This window comes from Salmo salar, chromosome 24, assembly GCF_965601325.2.
Source record: "Salmo salar chromosome 24, fSalSal1, whole genome shotgun sequence".
In the NCBI taxonomy this organism is placed as follows: Eukaryota; Metazoa; Chordata; class Actinopteri; order Salmoniformes; family Salmonidae; genus Salmo; species Salmo salar.
The window spans coordinates 40,651,308-40,676,722 of record NC_138314.1 but is presented as its reverse complement, the minus strand read 5'-3'; the positions used below and the strand labels follow the sequence as shown (position 1 = coordinate 40,676,722).

At 44.2% G+C, this 25,415-nt stretch overlaps 1 protein-coding gene across 2 annotated transcripts in view; it reads right to left on the bottom strand.

The window, feature by feature from the left end:
- unc5ca (unc-5 netrin receptor Ca) overlaps nt 1–25,415 on the bottom strand; it is a 308,049-nt gene that overhangs the window by 3,279 nt on the left and 279,355 nt on the right. For both annotated transcript variants that reach the window (XM_045707149.2, XM_045707150.2), the window contains 5 exons: nt 23,867–24,035; nt 19,924–20,157; nt 14,723–14,872; nt 14,308–14,472; nt 1,838–2,019 (listed from right to left, as the gene is read on the bottom strand). In XM_045707149.2, the coding sequence (XP_045563105.1) occupies nt 1,838–2,019; nt 14,308–14,472; nt 14,723–14,872; nt 19,924–20,157; nt 23,867–24,035 (900 nt within the window). The remainder of the gene's footprint in view (nt 1–1,837; nt 2,020–14,307; nt 14,473–14,722; nt 14,873–19,923; nt 20,158–23,866; nt 24,036–25,415) is intronic.

The window sequence follows — 25,415 nt, the reverse complement described above, 5'->3', positions numbered from 1 at the left end:
GCCTCTGCCTTCCCCCCCCAGTGCACAGACAGAGAAGAGGGGGGAGAGGCTTGACTTTAGGACCCCGCTTCTGCCTTCTCTCCCTTCCTCCCTCCCTTCCTCCCTCCCTTCCTCATCTTCTGTTGCTCGCTTGTCTCACTCTCTCTATCCACATGTGTCAGCTGTCTTAATCTAAAAATGTATCTTGGTGATAAACATGGGTCTATGTCTGAAGTCTTGCTAACCACTGCTTCAAATCGGGTTAAGCCACTCGAGGACAGTCATAGCTTGCCTACATAGGCAAGGGTCACCACAATTATGGATGGGGTAGGTGGTGAGGATGTGACATCAGTGTGTGCATTTATAAGGTTGTGTGCAAGGGTGTAGGGTGAAGTTGCCCCTAGACACTGATCTTGGGTCAGTTTTGCATTTCCCCCAATAAAGGTTAAGGTTAGGATTGGGGGATGGGAAGCTGTATGTATGTACAGTGCCTTCAGAAAGTATTCATACCCCTTGACATATTCCACATGTTGTTGTGTTACAGCCTGAATTGAAATATATTGAAAATGAAATCCAGAAATATATCATTTACATAAGTATCCACACCCCTGAGTCAATACACGTTAGAATCACCTGCGATTACAGCTGTGAGTCGTTGTCTTTAAGGGCATTGCACACCTAGATTGTACAATATTTGCATATCATAATTTTTTGAATTCTTCAAGCTCTGTCAAGTTGTTAATCATTTTTGAACAGACATGTTCAAGTCGTGCCAAAGATTTTCAAGCCGATTTAAGTCAAAACTGTAACTACGCCACTCAGGAACATTCAATGTCGTCTTGGTAAACAACTCCGGTGCATATTTGGCCTTATGTTTTAGGTTATTGTCCTAATGAAAGGTGAATTTGTCTCCCAGTATCTGTTGGAAAGCAGACTGAACTAGGATTTTGCCTGTGCTTAGCTCTATTGCGTTTCCTTTCATCCTAAAAACCTCCCTAGTCATTGCCGATAACAAGCATACCCATAACATGATGCAGCCACCACCATACTTGAAAATATGATGACTGGTACTCAGTGATGTGTTGTGTTGGCTTTGACCCAAACATAACACTTTGTATTCAGGACATAAAGTTAAATTCTTTGCAATTTTACTTTAGCGCCTTAATGTAAACAGGATGCATGTTTTGGAATATTTTTTATTCTATCCAGGCTTCTTTTCACTCTGTCATTTAGGTTAGTATTGTGGAGTAACAACTGATGATGGATCAACAACATTGTATTCTCCTGTATCTTTGTAGTCACTGGGTGTATTGATACACCATCCAAAGTGTAATTAATGACTTCACCATGCTCAAATGGATATTCAATGTCTGCCTTCTTTATTGTTACCCATCTACCAATAGGTGCCGTTCTTTGCGAGGCATTGGAAAACCTCCCTGTTTGTGGTTTAATCTGTGTTTGAAATTCACTGCTAGACTGAGGGACCTTACAGATAAGTGTATGTGTATGGTACATAGATGAGGTAGTCATTCAAAAATCATGTTAAACACATATTTTTGCACACAGTGAGTCCATGCAACTTGTGTGACTTTTAAGCAAATTTTTACTCCTGAACTTATTTAGGCTTGCCATAACAAAGAGGTTGAATATTTATTGACTCAAGACATTTCAGCTTATAATTTTGAATTAATTTGTAAAAATTTTGAAAAACATAATTCCACGTTGACAATATGGGGTAAAGTAGGCCAGTGACAACATCTCAGTTTAATCCATTTTAAATTCAGGCTGCAACACAACAAAGTCACGGGGTGTGAATACTTCCTGAAGGTGCTGTATGTGCTGGGGTGTTCCCTCTGACCTGTCCAGGTTGAGTTTGTGGGCCAGCATCCTCCAGTCATTGGATCCTCTGGTCTGGGGTGCGTCCAGGCTGCCACAGAGCTTCTGTCTGATGGAGAGAGGGATACGGAAGGCGTTGAGCCCCACCAGGGTGGTGATGTTGCTAGCCGGGTCCATGAGAGACGTGTCGATGTTCTGGGTGTCCTGAGATGGAGAACAGACAGACACACAAACAAAGAGCGTTAGCTGTGTGATGACAGGGCTGAGGGAGGGGGGGCTGAGGGGGGTTCTTCTATGCTTTTGGGGACCTAAAATCCCCCAAAGTCCCCACAAGGATAGTTAAACAACATGTCCCCATGAAGACAAAGGTTATTTTAAACTTAGGGGTTAGGTTTAGGGTTGCAATTAGGGTTTACTGGTTATCTTTAGGGTTAGGAGTTAGGTTTAGGGTTACGTGTTAAGGTTAGGGTAAGATGATTGGGTTAGGTTTAGGGTTACGTGTTAAGGTGAGGGTAAGATGATTGGTTTAGGGAAAATAGGATTTTGAATGGAAATACATTTTAGGATAGAAGAACAAAACAACTGCATGTGTTTTAAGTTTCCATTACTTTAGCAGAAGCTCTTATCCAGAGAATGCATACATTTTCCTAAGTAGTCCCCCATGGGAATCAAACCCACAACCCTGGCGTTGCAAGCACCATGCACTACCAACTGAGCCACAATGGACCACATGGTATTTATCATCCAATGAAATGCTTACTTGCAGGTTTCCACTCGACAATGCAACAACAATAAGAAATGAAAGCTGCAAGCAGTGTTGCCGGGGTTCAGCTGTGTGCCAACTGTGAAACCATCAGGACAAATTGGTGACACTGCCCTAGGATGAATTACAGTACTTCTTACTAAGCTTGCCAAATATCAGAACTCAAAATCAAACTGATCATGCAATATTATTTGCTTTTGATGTATTTTGGACCATTTTTCAATGATGTTGACTACGTTAAACGTCTTCTCCAGAACTGCTGAACCAGATTTGGTCAAATATATATAAAAGTATGTGAACACCCCTAAAATGTGTTCAAATTAGTGGATTCGGCTATTTCAGCCACACCCATTGCTGACGGGTGTAAAGAAATGTGCACACAGCGATGCAATCTCCATAGACAAACATTGGCAGTAGAATGGCCGTACTGAAAAGCTCTGTGACTTTCAACATGGCACCGTCATAGGATGCCACCTTTCAAACAAGTCAGTTCGTCAAATTTCTGCCCTGCAAAAACTGGAAGTGCTGTTATTGTGAAGTGGAAACGTCTAGGAGCAACAACGGTAGGCCACACAAGCTCACAGAACGAGACCGCTGAGTGCTGAAGCGTGTAGCGTGTAAAAATCGTCTGTCCTCGGTTGCTTCACTCACTACAGAGTTCCAAACTGCGTCTGGAAGCAGCATCAGCACAATAACTGTTTGTCGGGAGCTTCTTGAAATGGGTTTCCATGGTCCGAGCAGCCACACACAAGCCTAAGATCACCATGTGCAATGCCAAGCTCCAGCTGGAGTGGTGTAAAGATTGCCGCCATTGGACTCTGGAGCAGTGGAAATGCGTTCCCCAGAGTGATGAATCACGCTTTACCATCTGGCATTCCAATGGACGAATCTGGGTTTGTCGGATGCCAGGAGAACACTACCTGCCCGAATACATGGTGCCAACTGTAAAGTTTGGTGGAGGAGGAATAATGGTCTGGGGCAGTTTTTCATGATTTGGCTAGGCCCCTTAGTTCCAGTGAAGGGAAATCTTAACGCTACAGCCTACAATGACGTTCTAGATGATTCTGTACTTCCAACTTTGTGGCAACCATTTGGGGAAGGCCCTTTCCTGTTTCAACATGTCAATGTCCCGTGCACAAAGCGAGGTCCATACAGAAATGGTTTGTGTGGAAGAACTTGACTGACCTGCACAGAGCCCTGACCTCAACCCCATCGAACACCTTTGGAATGAATTGGAACATCGACTGCGAGCCAGGCCCAATCGCCCCACATCAGTGCCCAACCTCACTAATGTTCATGGCTGAATGGAAGCAAGTCCCTGTAGCAATGCTTCAACATCTAGTGGAAAGCCTTCCCAGAAGAGTGGAGGCTGTTATAACTCTATATTAATGCCCATTATTTTGTACTGAGATGTTCGAAGAGCAGGTGTTCACATATTAATGTTTTTTCCTGTCCAACAGCGCCACAATGTGGCCAACCTCAACCATATTTTACAGGTTAGCTAGACTCATATCCTTGAGCATGTGTGCCAAATTCCATCTCTCAGAGTCAGACAGATGAAGATATATAAAAATGTGCCTGTTATATCGTCACTGTGTGGTCGATATGAATGTGCTAGCATATGTTAAGCCTTGACAGTGTTTATCCGTGACTGATTTATATGGATATATGTGACAGACCACACCCACCACACCCACGTGAATGTTTATTGGTCAGTTATGGCCATGGTGTTTGACGTACTAGTCTGGAGTATAGTGCATTTACAGACCTTGGTCCATAGATGCCATATATCAAGTTTTGCAAATAAATGTCATCACTCTAGATCACACGGGTGCGTGGCTGACCTTACAAAGTTAGCATTTTCAATCACTTGTTAAACCACCACCATGTGGCCAATTGGCATGGTATTGCATTAGAGGGTGTGGCCCTTGGGCCTTTACCAAGTTGCTAAATCGCACAGTCTTGGGCCTTTTCATCTCATGGAAATGGGGATATTTTCACCAAAATGGCAGAAAAAGGAACATAATAATAACAATAACGAACGGGAGCAAATGTAATAGGGCTTCGACAGCTGCTCTGCTTCAACCTCTAATGATGAAAGAGACATGGCAGTAGAATATAATAAACATTTTAGCATTTAATACAGGAAGGCACAATTTATTGTCCAATATTTATACATGTATCAGAGAAAGGGGGGATGGGGGGGGGGCAAGTCCTTAAACTGCGCAATATTAGCAATAGTAAATCTGGTAGCAGCAGTTGTGATGTGTATGAAACATGAATATATGTGTGTGTTTGTGTGTGTGTGAGTGAGTGAGTGAGTGCGAAGGTGTGTGAGTATGCTGGCTGATACTGTACTCAAACAGCAGGCGAATAGAAAAGCCCCACAGCGGGCATTTCAAAGCAGGGAATAATAAATCTGTTAAATAACTACCCTTGTGAACATGCTAGGGTGTCTCCTCCTCCTACATCAGTTCCTGTCCAAAAATGGTGCCTGTTCTCCACTGAAGTCTCTTTATACTGCATCTGGCTGTTGTTCTCTCTCTCTCACACACTTACAAGTACACAAGCACGCACGCACAAACACATACAACATTGCATGTCTTACTGGGAGGAATTGTCCCATAATTCCTGTTTTCATCACAGTTGGCCGCTCTGCCTGATTATAAATGCTTTTCCTGATGAATTCCAATAACAAACAAAGAGAACCCGTCCCATAGCTCTGCTCTTTCCTCTAACTGCCAAAACAGCATTTCTACTAAAAAAGAAAAGGGATCATTGATATGAAATGGAAAATAAACTCTGTTGATACAAATGATTTCTATTACAAGTCTACTTAGCCCTTAGTGAAACAGCACTTCTTACGCTGTCGGAAAGACAAGCAGATTGATCAAAATAGCTTTGTTTGATACCCAGCCTTGACCATACATGGGCTTTTACACAGCGACAGAAAAGCAGGCAGACACCAGCACAAGTACTACAAGAGGGAAGTTAACAGCAGACGGGGTCAATAGCGGACAACAGCAGATTAAACTGTTCATTAAATAAATAAAATAAGTATAATTTATTTTGTTATTTGTAAACTCAGGTTCCCTTTATCTAATATTAGGTTTTGTTGAAGATTTGATAACATTAAATATAACAAATATGCAAACATTTTGAAAATCAGAAAGGAGGCAAATACTTTTTCACGGCACTGTACATCCAACCCCTCATAGTCACACTAACGGGCCCTCAACATAGATATTAAGTGTGTTGATGAATATACCCTCATCAACATATCAACTCTCGTCTGCTTCTATGCTAGAATTTAGACTGACAACCCATATGAAAAAATACTATAGTATACTATGGTTGAAATAATGTAGTATTACTATATTGATATACTATAGTATTTACTGTAGTATTTTTGTGTACATGACTATAGCATGACTGCAGGGCAGCAGGTAGCCTAGAGGTTAGAGCATTGGGCCTGTCAGCGAAAGGTCGCTGGTTCGAATTCCAGAACCGACAAGGTTAAACCTCTGTTGATGTGTCCTTGTGAAAGGCACTTAAATTTGCTCTACTATGGCTGAAAAATATACCCTGTAAAACAACACATTTCACTGCACCTATCTTGTGTATGTGACATTAAAAACATAGTTTTTCATTTGTATTTTATTTAGTATTCACTGTAGTGTTGTTGTGTAGTATTCACTGTGGTGTTTTTGTGGACATGACTGTAATGGTGAATAATATAGTAAACTTCAGAAAAAACACTACAGTGAATGCTATACAGTATACTACAGTCATGTCCACAAAAACACTACAGTGAATTGTCATGACTGGCCTGTTCGGGTCAGGTTACCGTTGACCACACTCCTACAAGAGACATCTCTCACACCCACTAGAGGGGAGAGATCGAGAGGTATGGGGGTGGGGGGTTTTATGACACCTCACGCCCATTGTAAATCTTAAAGCAGCAGACAAAATCCCTTTGTCCTTTCACTGTGGAGGAATGGAATGTATGATGGGCCTATGGAGAACCTACCTCAGAACAGCAACATGCAATAAATGGATTTTGGGACAATATGTTTCGTCAGCCAAAATGGTAGTAATGACGATAGATGGAATATGAAAATGAATATAATTTTTGTTCTGTTATTAAAAGTTAAATGACAACGTTATAACAAAAACTTGCAACTTGAATATTTACCTGATGTTTGCATACGGTACGTTGTGTGGAAAATGTCCAGATCAAAGAGAATGTTTTTGTAAAGATGAAATGTGAAGTTAGTTGTCTAAATTGGGTCTGAGTAAAATCCAGACCTTGCCTCGTAACTAGTTACGCCCAGAAAACTTGGCCTGAAGGCGGAAACGCCCATTTCTGACCCGAGGGTCTACAACATGTGAGTTAAGAATTAACATCATGACTAGGTGACCAAGCGCTGCAGCCAAGGTCTGAGTAGTCAGCAACCACAAAACGCAACACGAGGTTCAAGAAGACAAAGGAACCTTTTAACAATTTATGCTACGGATGAGTAGCTGCGTCTAAGAGGGTGAATTCAAGCAGGACCACCTGGTTACCACTCTCCAAGGAATCGTGTCTACACTGCTTTCATTCCTCACTGGAGCCCTGAGCTACACGACTGGCTGTCCTCAAAAGACTCCTTTCAGAACAAGGGCGAGGAAACCAACCACTACGAGAAAGGACACTGACATCGTCTGGACAATCCAGAGAGTTACACCTGGTAACAACAGAAGTGTTCTCCATCAGAGGAGAAGTTGTAACTCGGTCCACGAGGAGATACCCCATCGGAGACCTTCGACATGTAATTACATCATTATATTCTGACCCATAAGAGCAGCAGTTCGGGGCAAGGTTAGGGTTAAACTAAGCATAGTTTACAAATGTACCCTAGTGTGCTTTTCTCTCGTGCACTCTCTCTTTCTCTCTCTTTTTAACCTGTTAGGGCTAGGGGGCAGTATTGACACGGCCGGATAAAAAACGTACCCGATTTAATCTGGTTACTACTCCTGCCCAGTAACTAGAATATGCATATAATTATTGGCTTTGGATAGAAAACACCCTAAAGTTTCTAAAACTGTTTGAATGGTGTCTGTGAGTATAACAGAACTCAAATAGCAGGCCAAAACCTGAGAAGATTCCATGCAGGAAGTGGCCTGTCTGACAAGATGTGTTTCATCTAGGCTGTTTTTATTGAAGACTTAGGATCTTTGCTCTAACGTGACACTTCCTACGGCTCCCATAGGCTCTCAGAGCCCGGGAAAAAGCTGAACGATATCGAGGCAGGCTCTGGCTGAAACACTTTATCGCGTTTGGCAACTGGCCGATCAGAGTACTGTGGGCTTAGGCGCGTGCCCGAGTCGACCGAATGCTTTATTTTCTTTCCTCTGTTTACCTAAACGCAGATTCCCGGTCGGAATATTATCGCTTTTTTATGAGAAAAATGGCATAAAAATGTATTTTAAACAGCGGTTGACATGCTTCGAAGTACGGTAATGGAATATTTAGAATTTTTTTGTCACGAATTGCGCCATGCTCGTCACCCTTATTTACCCTTTCGGATAGTGTCTTGAACGCATGAACAAAACGCCGCTGTTTGGATATAACTATGGATTATTTTGAACCAAACCAACATTTGTTATTGAAGTAGAAGTCCTGGGAGTGCATTCTGATGAAGACAGCAAAGGTAATAACATTTTTCTTATAGTAAAGCTGACTTTGGTGAGTGCTAAACTTGCTGGGTGTCTAAATAGCTAGCCCTGTGATGCCGGGCTATCTACTGAGAATATTGTAAAATGTGCTTTCACCGAAAAGCTATTTTAAAATCTGACATATCGAGTGCATAGAGGAGTTCTGTATCTATAATTCTTAAAATAATTGTTATGCTTTTTGTGAACGTTTATCGTGAGTAATTTAGTAAATTCACCGGCAGTGTTCGGTGGGAATGCTAGTCACATGCTAGTCAGATGCTAATGTAAAAAGCTGGTTTTTGATATAAATATGAACTTGATTGAACAAAACATGCATGTATTGTATAACATAATGTCCTAGGGTTGTCATCTGATGAAGATCATCAAAGGTTAGTGCTGCATTTAGCTGTGGTTTGGGTTTATGTGACATTATATGCTAGCTTGAAAAATGGGTGTCTGATTATTTCTGGCTGGGTACTCTGCTGACATAATCTAATGTTTTGCTTTCGTTGTAAAGCCTTTTTGAAATCGGACAGTGTGGTTAGATTAACGAGAGTCTTGTCTTTAAAATGGTGTAAAATAGTCATATGTTTGAAAAATTGAAGTTTTTGCATTTCTGAGGTTTTTGAATAACGCGCCACGGGATTACACTGGCTGTTACGTAGGTGGGACGATTTGGTGCCACCTAGCCTAGAGAGGTTAAATCCCCATTTTGTGTAACACGTGTCATATTGTGTTGGTCCGCTAGGGACCTGTTTCATTGTACTAAGTTCTAATCAATAGCCTAGACTGTGTGTTTGTGTATCTGTATCTTATATTATCATTTTAGCTTGTTAGTAAATAAATAATCAACTCAATTGGTGTGGTATGGACTTATTTAGTGGGACTTGGGTTTGTTCAGATTCCCGGATTATGTGACGTTCAGAATGACTGTAGAGGAAATTAATTAATTAGCGACTGTTGTAAAATCGATATTCTGATATTCTTTGAGTTAATTTGGGAAATAGAAACTCAATAAAGCCAAACGTTCCCATGGTGCCCCAGGTTACTGAGTTAATAATTACCTGATTCATTTAATCATGTAATTATAAACAGTTAACCATTCGATGAACAGCAGTCGTTACAGTAATCAATCCAACGTCACGACAGAATACTACAGTCATGTCCACAAAAACACGACAGTGTTGCAAAGTGTACTATACTATAAATATTGTAGTATTACTATAGTAAAAATTGTAGTATATACTAAAATGACTAGTGTTTTGTGAACATTACTGTAGAATTAGCAATAATGTTATCTGTTTAAGAAAAACATCATTCTATTTCACTGACAGCTGAAAAAAAATTAGAATGAAGGGCAATTGATTAGAGGTTCAAAAAGCTTTCCGCAAAAAGAATAGGCACAATCCACAATGCTTTCACACGACATGGCTTGCTACATGGTTGTCCCTGTTTTGACACCGCAGGAAAATCAAAGTGCTGAAAGTCCAGTAGCGTCTACCCTAAACCCCTGTAGATAAATGTTTTAAAAAGGTTAGTGTGTGCCAGTCCTGGACTGTCGATTTAAAGTAAAAATTTGCTTAGCTACTTTCTCTTAGTAGAAGAGCAGTATGTGACCATCTTTTCATGGAAGTCTCTTTTCTCTGGCAAGGTTAATGTCAGAGAGTGTGGTATAGAGATGCCAATATTACTCAGACTGTGGTATAGAGATGACAATTTACCCAGACTGTGGTATGGAGATGACAATGAGCGCTGACAGAGAGGGCTGTCTTGCTTCTAGCTCTTAGGAAACTTTGCAGTACTTTGTTTTTTTATTTATTATTTCTTACATTATTAGCCCAATATCCAACTTAGGAGGCGCACACACCACCCACCGCTTCAGAGTATAATACTTGCTAATGTTCAGTCTCTGGCCAATAAAGTGGACGAGCTCAGGGCGAGGATCTCCTTCCAGAGAGACATCAGGGATTGTAACATACTCTGTTTCACGGAAACATGGCTCTCTCGGGATATACTGTCTGAGTCGGTCCAGCCAGTTGGGTTGTCAGTTCATCGCGCAGACAGGAATAAATATCTCTCCGGGAAGAAGAAGGGCAGGGGTGTATGGTGATGATTAACGACTCATGGTGTAATTGTGATAACATACAGGAACTCAAGTCCTTTTGTTCACCCGACTTAGAATCCCTTACCATCAAATGCTGGCTGTATTATCTCCCAAGATAATTTTCTTTGGTTATAGTCACGGCCGTGTATATCCCCCCTCAAGCCGATACCACGACGGCCCTCAAAGAACTTCACCGGACTTTATGCAAACTGGAAACAACATATCCTGAGGTTGCATTTATTGTAGATGGGGATTTTAACAAAGCGAATTTGAGGACTAGGCTGCCGAAGTTCTATCAACACATTGACTGTAGTATTCACGCTGCTAAAACACTCGCACTGCTACTCCAACTTTTGGAATGCCTACAAGGGCCTCCCCTGCCCTCCTTTCGGCAAATCTGACCACGACTCCATTTTGCTCCTCCCTTCCTATAGGCAGAAACTCAAACAGGAAGTACCCGTGCTAAGGACTATTCAACGCTGGTCTGACCAATCGAAATCCATGCTACAAGACTGTTTTGATCACACAGACTGTGATATGTTCCAGGTAGCTTCTGAGAATAATATCGACGAATATACTGAAACGGTGAAAAAGTGTATAGGAGATGCTGTACCCACCGTGACTATTAAAACCTACCCTAACCAGAAACCATTGATAGATGGCAGCATTCGTGCAAAACTAAAAGAGTGAACGACCACATTTAAACATGGCAAGGTGATTGGGAATATGTCAGAATACAAACAGTGTAGTTATTCCCATAGGGCGGCGCACAATTGGCCCAGTGTCGTAGGGGTTTGGCCGGGGTAGGCCGTCAATGTAAATAAGAATTTGCCTAGTTAAATAAAGGTTACATTTAAAAAAAATTATGTTATTTAAAAATTCCCTCTGCAAGGCAATCAAACAGGAAAAACGCCAGAATAGAGACAAAGTGGAGTCGCAATTCAACGGCTCAGACACAAGACGTATGTGGCAGGGTCTACAGACAATCACGGACTACAAAAGGAAAACAAGCCACGTCGCGGACACCGACGTCTTGCTTCCGGACAAGCTAAACAACTTCTTCGCCCACTTTGAGGTTAACACAGTGCCACCAACGTGGCCCACTACCAAGAACCGTGGGCTCTCCTTCTCCTTCAGGCTCTCCTGGCCGATGTGAGTAAGACATTTAAGCGTGTTAACCCTCGCAAGGCTGCCGGCCCAGACGGCATCCCTAGCCACGTCCCCAGAGCATGCGCAGACCAGCTGGCTGGTGTATTTACGGAAATATTAAATCTCTCCCTATCCCAGTCTGCTGTCCCCACATGCTTCAAGATGGCCACCATTGTTCCTGTACCCAAGAAAGCAAAGGTAACTGAACTAAATTACTATTGCCCCGTAGCACTCACTTCTGTCATCATGGAGTGCTTTGAGAAGCTAGTCAAGGATCACATCACCTCTACCTTACCTGTCATCATAGACCCACTTCAATTTGCTTACCGCCCCAATAGATCCACAGACTATGCAATCGCCATCACACTGCACACTGCCCTATCCCATCTGGACAAGAGGAATACCCATGTAAGAATGCTGTTCATAGACTACAGCTCAGCATTCAACACCATAGTTCCCTCCAAGCTCATCATTAAGCTCGAGGCCCTGGGTCTGAACCCCGCCCTGTGCAACTGGGTGGACTTCCTGATGGGCCGCCCCTAGGTGGTGAAGTTGGAAACAACACCTCCACTTCACTGATCCTCAACACTGGGGCCCCACAAGGGTGCATGCTCAGCCCTCTTCTGTACTCTCTGTTCACCCATGAATGTGTGGCCAAGCACACCTCCAACTCAATCATCAAGTTTGCAGACGACACAACAGTAGTAGGCTTGATTACCAACAATGACGAGACAGCCTACAAGGACGTGGTGAGGGCTCTGGGAGTGTGGGGCCAGGAAAATAACCTTTCACTCAATGTCAACAAAACAAAGGAGATGATCGTGGACTTCAGGAAACAGCAGAGGGAGCACCCCATATCCACATCGACGGGACAGTAGTAGAGAAGGTGGAAGTTCAAGTTCCTTGGTGTACACCTCACTGACAAACTGAAATGGTCCACCCACACAGACAGTGAGGTGAAGAAGGCGCAACAGCGCCTCTTCAACCTCAGGTGGCTTAAGAAATTTGGCTTGACACCTAAGACCCTCCCAAACTTTTACAGATTCACAATGGAGAGCATCCTGTCGGGCTGTAACACCACCTGGTACAGCAACCACAGCCTACAACAGCAGAGCTCTCCAGAGGGTGGTGTGGTCTGTCCAACTCATCACCATTGGACAGACTACCTGCTCTTAAACGCTAGTAAAATCAAATGCATGCTTTTCAACCATTCGCTGCCTGCACCCGCCTGCCCAACTAGCATCACTACTCTGGATGGTTCTGACTTAGAATATGTGGACAACTACAAATACCTAGGTGTCTGGTTAGACTGTAAACTCTCCTTCCAGACTCATAGTAAACATCTCCAATCCAAAATTAAATCTAGAATCGGCTTCCTATTTTGCGACAAAGCCTCCTTCACTCACGCCGCCAAACATACCCTCGTAAAACGGACTATCCTACCGATCCTCGACTTCGGCGATGTCATTTACAAAATAGCTTCCATTTCTCTGCTCAGCAAACTGGATGCAGTCTATCACAGTGCCATCCGTTTTGTCACCATAGCCCCTTATACTACCCACCACTGCGACCTGTATGCTCTAGTCGGCTGGCCCTCACTACATGTTCGTCGCCAGACCCACTGGCTCCAGGTCATCTATAAGTCTATGCTTGGTAAAGCTCCACCTTATCTCAGCTCATTGGTCACGATAACAACACCCACCCGTAGCACGCGCTCCAGCAGGTATATCTCACTGGTCATCCCCAAAGCCAACAACTCTTTTGGCCGCCTTTCCTTCCAGTTCTCTGCTGCCAATGACTGGAACGAATTGCAAAAATCGCTGAATCTGGAGACTTATATTTCCCTCACTAACTTTAATCATCAGCTATCTGAGCAGCTAACCGATCACTGCAGCTGTACATATTCCATCTGTAAATAGCCCACCCAATCTACCTACCTCATCCCCATACTGTTTTAATTTACTTTTCTGCTCTTTTCCACACCAGTATCTCTACTTGCACATCACCATCTGCTCATCTATCACTCCAGTGTTAATTTACTAAATTGTAATTACTTCGCTACTATGGCCTATTTATTGCCTTACCTTCTCACGCCATTTGCACACACTGTATATAGACCTTCTTTTTTTATGTGTTATTGACTGTACGCTTGTTTGTTCCATGTGTAACTCTGTGTTGTTGTTTGTGTCGCACTGCTTTGCTTTATCTTGGCCAGGTCACAGTTGTAAATGAGAACTTGTTCTCAACTAGCTTACCTGGTTAAATAAAGGTGAAACAAAAATAAAATAAAAAGACTGAAAAACAGCATCTATCTCAAAGCCATCAGACTGTTAAATTGAGCTTGCCTGGCACAATGGAACCAACCAAGTCAAAAGCAAACGAGGAAACTCGTCTCATCCTGCACTCCAGGCAGCCAAAAGCAAATGCTTAATAAAGTATTCTAAATATTTCAAATAGTATTTGGACCTAAGTCTGGAGTGTAGTTAGAGATGGTTTAGGTCTGGTGTGTAGTCAGAGCTGGTCTAGGTCCGGAGTGTAGTTCGAGCTGGGTTTTACCTCAGAAGTCGGGAGTGTAGCTGGAGCTGGGTTTTACCTCAGAAGGTCAGAGTGTGCTATAGTCAGAGTGTGCATCCCAAATGGCAACCTTTATAGTGCACTACTTTTGACCAGAGCACTGGTCAAAAGTAGCGCACTACATATGAAATAGGGTGCCATTTGAGTCACACACACAGAGTGTACAGTGTATCCAGTAAAAGGTGGTGTGAGGTTTGAGTCTCACCTCAGACAAAGTGCTGCTGAGCTGAAAGATCTGCCCCTCCCCTTCTACTTGGCGTACACACAGTTTACAGCTGAGCTCTGTGGTGCTGGAGCTGAACCGCTCCAGGGTGAAGGTGCAGTGAAGGGTCCGCTGGCAGCCACTCCACACCTGGTAGAAGGGGATCTCCTACACACACACACACACACACACACACACACACACACACACACACACACACACACACACACACACACACACACACACACACACACACACACACACACACACACACACCACCCCCCCCCTTTATTCACTATATATTGCATGTACATGGTCATTTTCAATCACTGAAATCTATGTATCGCCATACCAGTCGAGCAGACCAATAAAGGTGTACATGGTCTATGACAACTTTCAAGTTTCACCATGAGCTCACCTGGTACTTGGCAAGCAGCTTGCTCTTCCACTGTCCGTGGGGGACGTCGTGGACAGAGAGGCGCAGGTTGTGGGTGCTGTCCTTGAAGTTCAGTGTCTTTGGTTCATCCAGCAGCTTCCCTCCCATCTGGGTCTCCATCTGAAGTACTTCCTACAGCCGCAAAGACAATAACACAATGAAGTACCTCCTACAGCAGCAAAGACAATAACACAATGAAGGACTTCCTACAGCAGCAAAGACAATAACACAATGTACAACTTGACTTACATTGACTTTTGACTGACTGAACTTTTGACTTACGGTAACCGCAATGGTAGTATCCATTACAACACTGGATGCATAAGCCTATGGCTGTATGAGGCTTGTGCAAACCAGCAGACGGGTGAAGTCATTGTATTAGCGTACAGTGAGCTCCAAAAGTATTGGGCCAGTGATATTTTTTGTGGTTTTAGCTCTGTACTCCAGCACTTTGAATTTAAAATTATACAAAGACCATGCGGTTAAATTGCAGACTGTCATCTTAAATTGAGGGTATTTTCATCGTTATCGGGAACTGTTTAGAAATTTTAAGAGACCAAAAGTATTTGGACAAAATCACTTATATGTGTACAGTGAGGGAAAAAAGTATTTGATCCCCTGCTGATTTTGTACGTTTGCCCACTGACAAAGAAATAATCAGTCTTTAATTTTAATGGTAGGTTTATTTGAACAGTGAGAGACAGAATAACAACAAAACAATCCAGAAAAACGCTTGTCAAAAATGTTATAAATTGATTTGCATTTTAATGAGAGAAATAAGTATTTGACCCCCTCTCAATCAAAAAGATTTCTGGCTCCCAGGTGTCTTTTATACAGGTAACGAGCTGAGATTAGGAACACACTCTTAAAGGGAGTGTTCCTAATCTCAGTTTGTTACCTGTATAAAAGACACCTGTCCACAGAAGCAATCAATCAATCAGATTCCAAACTCTCCACCATGGCCAAGACCAAAGAGCTCTCCAAGGATGTCAGGGACAAGATTGTAGACCTACACAAGGCTGGAATGGGCTACAAGACCATTGCCAAGCAGCTTGGTGAGAAGGTGACAACAGTTGGTGCGATTATTCGCAAATGGAAGAAAAACAAAATAACTGTCAATCTCCCTCGGCCTGGGGCTCCATGCAAGATCTCACCTTGTGGAGTTGCAATGATCATGAGAATGGTGAGGAATCAGCCCAGAACTACACGGGAGGATCTTGTCAATGATCTCAAGGCAGCTGGGACCATAGTCACGAAGAAAACAATTGGTAACACACTACGCTGTGAAGGACTGAAATCCTGCAGCGCCCGCAAGGTCCCCCTGCTCAAGAAACCACATATACATGCCCATCTGAAGTTTTCCAATGAACATCTGAATGATTCAGAGGACATCTGGTGAAAGTGTTGTGGTCAGATGAGACCAAAATGGAGCTCTTTGGCATCAACTCAACTTGCCGTGTTTGGAGGAGGAGGAATGCTGCCTATGACCCCAAGAACACCATCCCTACCGTCAAACATGGAGGTGGAAACATTATGCTTTGGGGGTGTTTTTCTGCTAAGGGGACAGGACAACTTCACCGCATCAAAGTGACGATGGACGGGGCCATGTACCGTCAAATCTTGGGTGAGAACCTCCTTCCCTGGGTCTTCCAGCATGACAATGACCCAAAACACACGGCCAAGGCAACAAAGGAGTGGCTCAAGAAGAAGCACATTAAGGTCCTGGAGTGGCCTAGCCAGTCTCCAGACCTTAATCCCATAGAAAATCTGTGGAGGGAGCTGACGGTTCGAGTTGCCAAACGTCAGCCTCGAAACCTTAATGACTTGGAGAAGATCTGCAAAGAGGAGTGGGATAAAATCCCTCCTGAGATGTGTGCAAACCTGGTGGCCAACTACAAGAAACGTCTGACCTCTGTGATTGCCAACAAGGGTTTTGCCACCAAGTACTAAGTCATGTTTTGCAGAGGGGTCAAATACTTATTTCCTTCATTAAAATGCAAATCAATTTATAACATTTTTGACATGCGTTTTTCTGGATTTTTTTGCTGTTATTGTGTCTCTCACTGTTCAAATAAACCTACCATTAAAATTATAGACTGATCATTTCTTTGTCAGTGGGCAAACATACAAAATCAGCAGGGGATCAAATACTTTTTTCCCTCACTGTATTAAAGAAGTCAAAAGGTTAGTATTTGGTCCCATAATCCTAGCACCAATGTCTACATCAGGCTTGTGACTCTACATTTGTTGGATGCATTTGCTGTTTGTTATGGTTGTGTTTCAGATTATTTTGTGCCCAATAGAAATTCATTGTAATAATGTAGTGTCATTTTGGAGTCACTTTTGTGGTAAATAAGAAAATAGTATGTTTCTAAACACTTCTATATTAATGTGGATGCTGCCATGATTACGGAAAATCCTGAACGAATTGTGAAGAATGATTGAGAAAGTAGAGGCATAAATATCATAGCTCCCCATGCAAGAAGTTACAACGTATTTTTTACTAACCTCTGCTGCTATTGTGATGGTAAGAGGTTAGGGGGTGTTATACTGTATTTGTGCTAGTAACTTTCTCACAAACGTTTCAATTTAGATTTTATAGGGCCCGTTCCAAATGGCACCCTATTCCCAATATAGTGTCCTACTTTTGACTAAGGCCCATAGGGATCTTAATAAAAATAGTGCACTAGTACATAGGAAATAGAGAGTCATATGAAACACATCCATTGTCTATATCAACTAGTCTGGTGTAAAAGAAGGGTACCAAAAGGTCCACAATAGACTGCAAATACTGTACAGCGACTGCATTCTTGATGTTCAATAATGTACAAGATCATTATTAGAATGTCACCCCATCCTCCAACAACTACTGCAGTATTAGAATATCCATCGACTCCGCCTCTTCCTCCAACAACTACTGCAGTATAAGAATACCAATTGACTCCGCCTCCTCCTTCAACAACTACTGCAGAATAGAATACCAATCGACTCCGCCTCCTCCTCCTTCAACAACTACTGCAGTATAAGAATATCAATAGACTTCGCCTCTTCCTCATCTTCAACAACTACTGCAGTATAAGAATATCAATCGACTCCGCCTCCTTCTCCTCCAACAACTACTGCAGTATAAGAATATCAATCGACTCCGCCTCCTTCTCCTTCAACAACTACTGCAGTATAAGAATATCAATCGACTCCGTCTCCTCCTCCTTCAACAACTACTGCAGTATATGAATATCAATCGACTCCGCCTCCTCCTTCAACAACTACTGCAGTATAAGAATATCAATCGACGCCACCTCCTCCTCCTTCAACAACTACTGCAGAATAGAATACCAATCGACTCCGCCTCCTCCTCCTTCAACAACTACTGCAGTATAAGAATATCAATAGACTTCGCCTCTTCCTCATCTTCAACAACTACTGCAGTATAAGAATATCAATCGACTCCGCCTCCTTCTCCTTCAACAACTACTGCAGTATAAGAATATCAATCGACTCCGTCTCCTCCTCCTTCAACAACTACTGCAGTATATGAATATCAATCGACTCCGCCTCCTCCTTCAACAACTACTGCAGTATAAGAATATCAATCGACTCCGCCTCCTTCTCCTTCAACAACTACTGCAGTATAAGAATATCAATCGACTCCGCCTTCCCCTCCTCCTTTAACAACTACTGCAGTATAAGAATATCAATCGACTCCGCCTCCTCCTTCAACAACTACTGCAGTATAAGAATATCAATCGACTCCGCCTTCTCCTCCAACAACTACTGCAGTATAAGAATATCAATCGACTCCGCCTCCTCCTCCTTCAACAACTACTGCAGTATAAGAATATCAATCGACGCCACCTCCTCCTCCTTCAACAACTACTGCAGTATAAGAATATCAATCGACTCCGACTCCTCCTTCAACAACTACTGCAATGTAAGAATATCAATCGACTCCGCCTCCTTCTCCTTCAACAACTACTGCAGTATAAGAATATCAATCGACTCCGCCTCCTCCTTCAACAACTACTGCAGTATAAGAATATCAATCGACTCCGCCTCCTTCTCCTTCAACAACTACTGCAGTATAAGAATATCAATCGACTCCGCCTTCTCCTTCCACAACTACTGCAGTATAAGAATATCAATCGACTCCGCCTCCTCCTCCTTCAACAACTACTGCAGTATAAGAATATCAATCGACTCCGCCTCCTTCTCCTTCAACAACTACTGCAGTAAAAGAATATCAATCGACTCCGCCTCCTCCTTCAACAACTACTGCAGTATAAGAATATCAATCGACTCCGCCTCCTTCTCCTTCAACAACTACTGCAGTATAAGAATATCAATCGACTCCGTCTCCTCCTCCTTCAACGACTACTGCAGTAAAAGAATATCAATCGACTCCGTCTCCTCCTCCTTCAACAACTACTGCAGTAAAAGAATATCAATCGACTCTGCCTCCTCCTTCAACGACTACTGCAGTAAAAGAATATCAATCGACTCCGCCTTCTCCTTCAACAACTACTGCAGTAAAATAATATCAATCGACTCCGCCTCCTCCTCCTTCAACAACTACTGCAGTAAAATAATATCAATCGACTCCGCCTCCTCCTCCTTCAACAACTACTGCAGTAAAAGAATATCAATCGACTCCGCCTCCTCCTCCAACAACTACTGCAGTATATGAATATCAATCGACTCCGCCTCCTCCTTCAACAACTACTGCAGTATAAGAATATCAATCGACTCCGCCTTCTCCTCCTCCTTTAACAACTACTGCAGTAAAAGAATATCAATCGACTCCGCATCCTCCTTCAACAACTACTGCAGTATATGAATATCAATCGACTCCGCCTCCTCCTTCAACAACTACTGCAGTATATGAATATCAATCGACTCCGTCGCTTCCTCATCCTCCAACACACCAACTACAAAATTCCCTTTGAAAGCAAGACCAATTAAAGTTACTTTGACATATCATTAAACACCAACCTAACATTTTGTTTTCAAACTATCCTCCCTTGAAATGTTGTGAGTGAGTGTGAGTGAGTGAGTGGGGTGCACAGGTAAGCGAGAGAAAGTATGACTTCATTGGTGTGCGTTGTGTACGGTGTCCATATTAGGAGTCCCAAGGAGTCCCAAGCTGTCAGTGAGGCTATCTTAATGCTGCCCCCCCACCCCCGTACCTTGAGTGCGTCCTGGGTGTCGTCCAGACAGTAGACTCTAATGTGGTACTCCAGGGTGGTGCTTGACACAGGGCCGAAGATGGCCAGTTTGAGGCGCTTGGCGGCAGCCTTGCTGACAGACTGGCCCACCAGGCAGTAGGTCCCCAGGGTCTCTGTCAGTAGATGACATGCCTCCTCATCCATCTGGATATAGCAGGGTGTGGTGAAGTTCTCCTCCCCGACCACTACCACGTCCTGAAAGGGACACACACACACACGGTTATTGTATGATGAGAGTGGGCATATTTCATTCCCCTGATAGAATTTCAACTCTTCAGAGAAACCCTTGTCCATACAGCATGGTTTTTGTGTGTGTGTGTGTGTGTGTGTGTGTGTGTGTGTGTGTGTGGCACAAACAGCACACACTGGCCAAGTCTGACCTCTCCTCTAAGTCTCCTCTTTCTTGTTCCATAACTCTGTTTACCCACACTGTGATCCTGTACCTTCTTTTATCTATAATCCTTATCCTGACGCCTACAGTACACCAGCCACACACAAACATTCATTTTCCTGCTGTTATGAGGGGAGAAAGAAAGGAATTAAAAGCCTTTGCAGTAAGCTTGGCCATTAAACAGTATAACAGCAACATTAAAGCTGGTCTTTAGCCTCTTTAATAGGACCTCAGAGACAGCACCAGTCATATAATGAGAGAATAGCAAGGCAAAGGGTGGGGTACAGTACTGCATTGAAGGCTAGGCTGGACGACTGTTCACTTCCATTTAGACTACAATTAACCAATGGGTTGAAGCATGGATATGTACGGATTCTAACGCCTTCAGAATTCTCGTGGTACTGATGTGGTATTAAAATGTAAAGTAAAAATGAAGCATAAAGGTCCAGCGATAGACTAGCATCCTGTCCAGGAGGTGTACTGGTACATCAAGCTGTCTGTCTCACTACAGAAACAGGAGAAAGACTAGCGTCCTGTCCAGGAGGTGTACTGGTACATCAGGCTGTCTGTCTCACTACAGAAACAGGAGAAAGACTAGCGTCCTGTCCAGGAGGTGTACTGGTACATCAAGCTGTCTGTCTCACTACAGAAACAGGAGAAAGACTAGCGTCCTGTCCAGGAGGTGTACTGGTACATCAAGCTGTCTGTCTCACTACAGAAACAGGAGAAAGACTAGCGTCCTGTCCAGGAGGTGTACTGGTACATCAAGCTGTCTGTCTCACTACAGAAACAGGAGAAAGACTAGCGTCCTGTCCAGGAGGTGTACTGGTACATCAAGCTGTCTGTCTCACTACAGAAACAGGAGAAAGACTAGCGTCCTGTCCAGGAGGTGTACTGGTACATCAAGCTGTCTGTCTCACTACAGAAACAGCGTCCTGTCCAGGAGGTGAACCTTCGTCCCAGTCTGAGGTCTTGATCGCGCTGGAGCAGGTTTTCATCAAGGATCTCTCTGTACTTTGCTCCTTTCATCTTTCCATCGATCCTGAATAGTCTCTTTACATTTCAATTGAGCTATACCGCAGATCGTCTGCGATACGGATTGAATCGAGCCCTTAAGTTGTCTTTTTTCATTTGACTTTTGTATCGGAGTTGTTGCTCCTTTCCACCCCCCGCCACCTTCTGAAGGATGATATATCTATAGTCTGGTCTGGTATGGAAGAGGACACATTATTATAGATCAACTCAGGTCCTTTTTCTGAAATGACTATTGAGCTCCAAATCACACCTTATCTGGAGTTATGTGCCTTTTGATGAGCCGTATCAATACGAGGTTGTAGAAAACCAATATTGTGTGAATCAGTTATTGCTTCTAACCACAGCTGTGATTTTTCCCAGAATATAGCTGACAGGCTGTGTCCAACTCTATGGCTGTGTCCAACTCCATGGATTGCATTCTGATCTGTGGCTCAATAAACCTAAGCACACACCCACCCACACACACACTGCATGCATAATTGTGGGCAGACATTGTGTTTCTGTGCGATAACAACAGTGACGCCTGCAGACAGTCTTATCACAAACAGTAACAACACGCCACCAATACAGGACCAGGTGGGCCTCTATCACACACACACCACTCCTCAGAGGTAGTCTGCTCACGCTGTGAGAGAGGGAGGGAAGGAGAGAAAGGAGAGAGGGAGAGATGGAGCAGAGGGAGGGAGGGATGGAGCAGAGGGAGGGAGGGATGGAACAGAGGGAGGGAGGGATGGAACAGAGGGAGGGAGGGATGGAGCAGAGGGAGGGAGGGATGGAGCAGAGGGAGGGTAGGAGAGAAAGGAGGGAGGGAGAGATGGAACAGAGGGAGGGATGGAACATAGGGAGGGAAAGGAGGGAGGGAACGGAGGGAAGAAGGGATGGAACAGAGGGAGGGAGGAAGGGAGAGATGGAACAGAGGGAGGGAAGAAGGGATGGAACGGAGGGAGGGTGGGATGGAACAGAGGGAGGGAGGAAGAGATGGAACAGAGGGAGGGAGGAAGGGAGAGAGGGAGAGAACGGACGGAGGGAGGGAAAGGAGGGAGGGATGGAACAGAGGGAGGGATAGAACAGAGGGAGGAAGGAAGAAATGGAATGGAGGGAGCGAAAAATGGAAGGAGGAAGGGAAAAATGGAACAGAGGGAGGGAGAAATGGAAGGGAGGGATGGAGGGAGGGAGGGAGGGAATGGAGGAAGGGAGGGAGGGATGGAACAGAGGGAGGGATGGAGCAGAGGGAGGGATGGAACAGAGGGAGGGATGGAACAGAGGGAGGGAGGGATGGAGCAGAGGGAGGGATGGAACAGAGGGAGGGAGGGAGGGATGGAGCAGAGGGAGGGAGAGAGGGAGAAATGGAACAGAGGGAGGCAGGGAAAGGAGGGAGGGAGGGATGGAGGGATGGAACAGAGGGAGAGATGGAACGAAAGGAGGAGGGAGGGATGGAACGGAGGGAGGGAGGGAGGAGGGAGGGAGGGAGGGGGGAGGGAGGGAGGGAGGGAGGGAGGGAGGGAGGGAGGGAGGGAGGGAGGGAGGGAGGGAGGGAAGGAAGAACGGAGGGAGGGAGGGAGGGAGAAATGGAACAGAGGGGGGAGGGAGGGATGGATGGAACAGAGGGAGAGATGGAACAGAGGGAGAGAGGGAGAGATGGAATAGAGGGATAGATGGAACAGAGGGAGAGAGGGAGAGATGGAACAGAGGGATAGATGGAACAGAGGCAGGGATGGAACGGAGGGATGAAACAGAGGGGTGGAGGGGTGAAACTGAGGGGTGGAACTGGAGCAAATTCCTTTTGCTAACAGTTTTTCAACCATCCTGCTGGTCTAATTGAGTTTGGGTGCTGTGTTTACAGAGCCCTGCCAAGCGTGGCCCAGTCTGTCTTCTCCCCCTGCCATAACTACACTTATCCCATTCTACAAGCATGTGTCTGCATCCCAAATGGTACCCTGTATAGTCCCCTACCTTTGACAAGAGCCTGTATAGTCCCCTACCTTTGACCAGAGCCCGTATGGAAGAGGATGCTATTTGGGACGCAGCCTGTCTTTATGTCTATATTGGCATGGGGGACCTCTGCAGTTCCTCCTACCCTGGAGACATGTCTGTTCCTCCAGACTATATCTTCTGTATACAATTCAACACTATGACTTCCTTGTCAACAGTAGGTAAAGTATACACATATATGGTATATTTAATCTGACAAAGCTTCATGACAAAAAATGTTTTTCAGGCTTTTGCAAGCATCAATATTTCAGTTGTATTCTTCAATGACTAGTCACACCCTCTCAGCTATAGGTTGTGTTCCCCTGCTCAGACGTTGCATGCATCAACCAATGGTCGCGTGCGATGTCATCGACTGTGCAGTCAGGCACCAGATTGCTGATACATGTGGTTAGCTGATACGTATTGTAAAACCTGGCATACGTCTGAGCAGGGGAACATGATCTGTGACTTATAAATAAGCCTGACCATTACAGCTAGCGTTCTCACCTCCCATTGGCCCTGATTCAGCTGGTTCTTCAACTGGATCTGCCAGTCGTCTCCGTCGGCCTCGGCACAGTGATGAATGGTGAGGATGACTGGGCGGGTCAGGAGGGCCCCTGGGGGACCACAGCTCACCACGGGGCTCAACACTGTCTGAACATCCTCTACCGGTGGCCTAGAGAGCGAGAGAAGGAGAGAGAGAGAGATTTTAAAATGCTCCCTTCAGGGCAAAATGTATTGTCACTGTAGTAAACTTTTTTTTTTACAGAACCTCAACTGATGTTTGCAGATGTGTGAATTTCCTTTGGTTACCGAATTACAGTGCATTCGGAAAGTATTCAGACCCCTTGACTTTTTCCTAATTTTGTTATGTTACAAACTTATTCTAAAATGGATTAAATCGTTTTTTCCCCTCATCTACACACATTACCCCATAATGACAAAGCAAAAAAACAAACAAAAAACGGAAATATCACATTAACATAAGTAAGTATTTACTCAGTAATTTTTTTAAGCACATTTGGCAGCGATTACAGTCTCAAGTGTTCTTGGGTATGACGCTACAAGCTTGGCACACCTGTATTTGGGGAGGTTCTCCTATTCTTCTCTGCAAATCCTCTCAAGATCTGTCAGGTTGGATGGGGAGCGTTGCTGCACAGCTATTTTAAGGTCTCTCTAGAGATGTTTGACTGGGTTCAAGTCTGGGCTGGCTGGGCCACTCAAGGACATTCAGAGACGTGTCCTGAAGCCACTCCTGCGTTGTCTTGGCTGTGTGCTTAGGGTCATTGTCCTGTTGGAAGGGGAACCTTCACCCCAGTCTGAGGGACTGGGGGTGTACTGGTACATCAAGCTGTCTGTCTCACTACAGAAACAGGAGAAAGATTAGCATCCTGTCCAGGAGGTGTACTGGTACATTAAGCTGTCTCACTACAGAAACAGGAGATAGACTAGCATCCTGTCCAGGAGATGAACCTTCGCCCCAGTCTGAGGTCCTGATCGCTCTGGAGCAGGTTTTCATCAAGGATCTCTCTGTACTTTGCTCCGTTTATCTTTCCATCGATCCTGAATAGTCTCCCAGTCCCTGCCACTGAAAAACATCCCCACAGCATGATGCTGCCACCACCATGCTTCACCATAGGGATGGTGCTAGGTTTCCTCCAGACGTGACGCTTGGCATTCAGGCAAAATAATTCAATCTTGGTTTCATCAGACCAGAGAATCTTGTTTCTCAGAGTCCTTTAGGTGCCTTTCGGCAAACTCCAAGCGGGGTGTCATGTGCCTTTTACTGAGGAGTGGCTTAAAGGCCGATTGGTTGAGTGCTGCAGAGATGGTTGTCCTTCTGGAAGGTTCTCCCATCTCCACAGAGGAACTCTGGAGCTCTGTCAGAATGACCATTGGGTTCTTGGTCACCTCCGTGACCAAGGCCCTTCTCCCCCGATTGCTCAGTTTGGCCGGGCGGCCAGCTCTAGAAAGAGTCTTGGTGGTTCCAAACTTCTTCCCATTTAAGAATGATGGAGGCCACTGTGTTCTTGAGGATCTTCAATGCTGCAGAAAT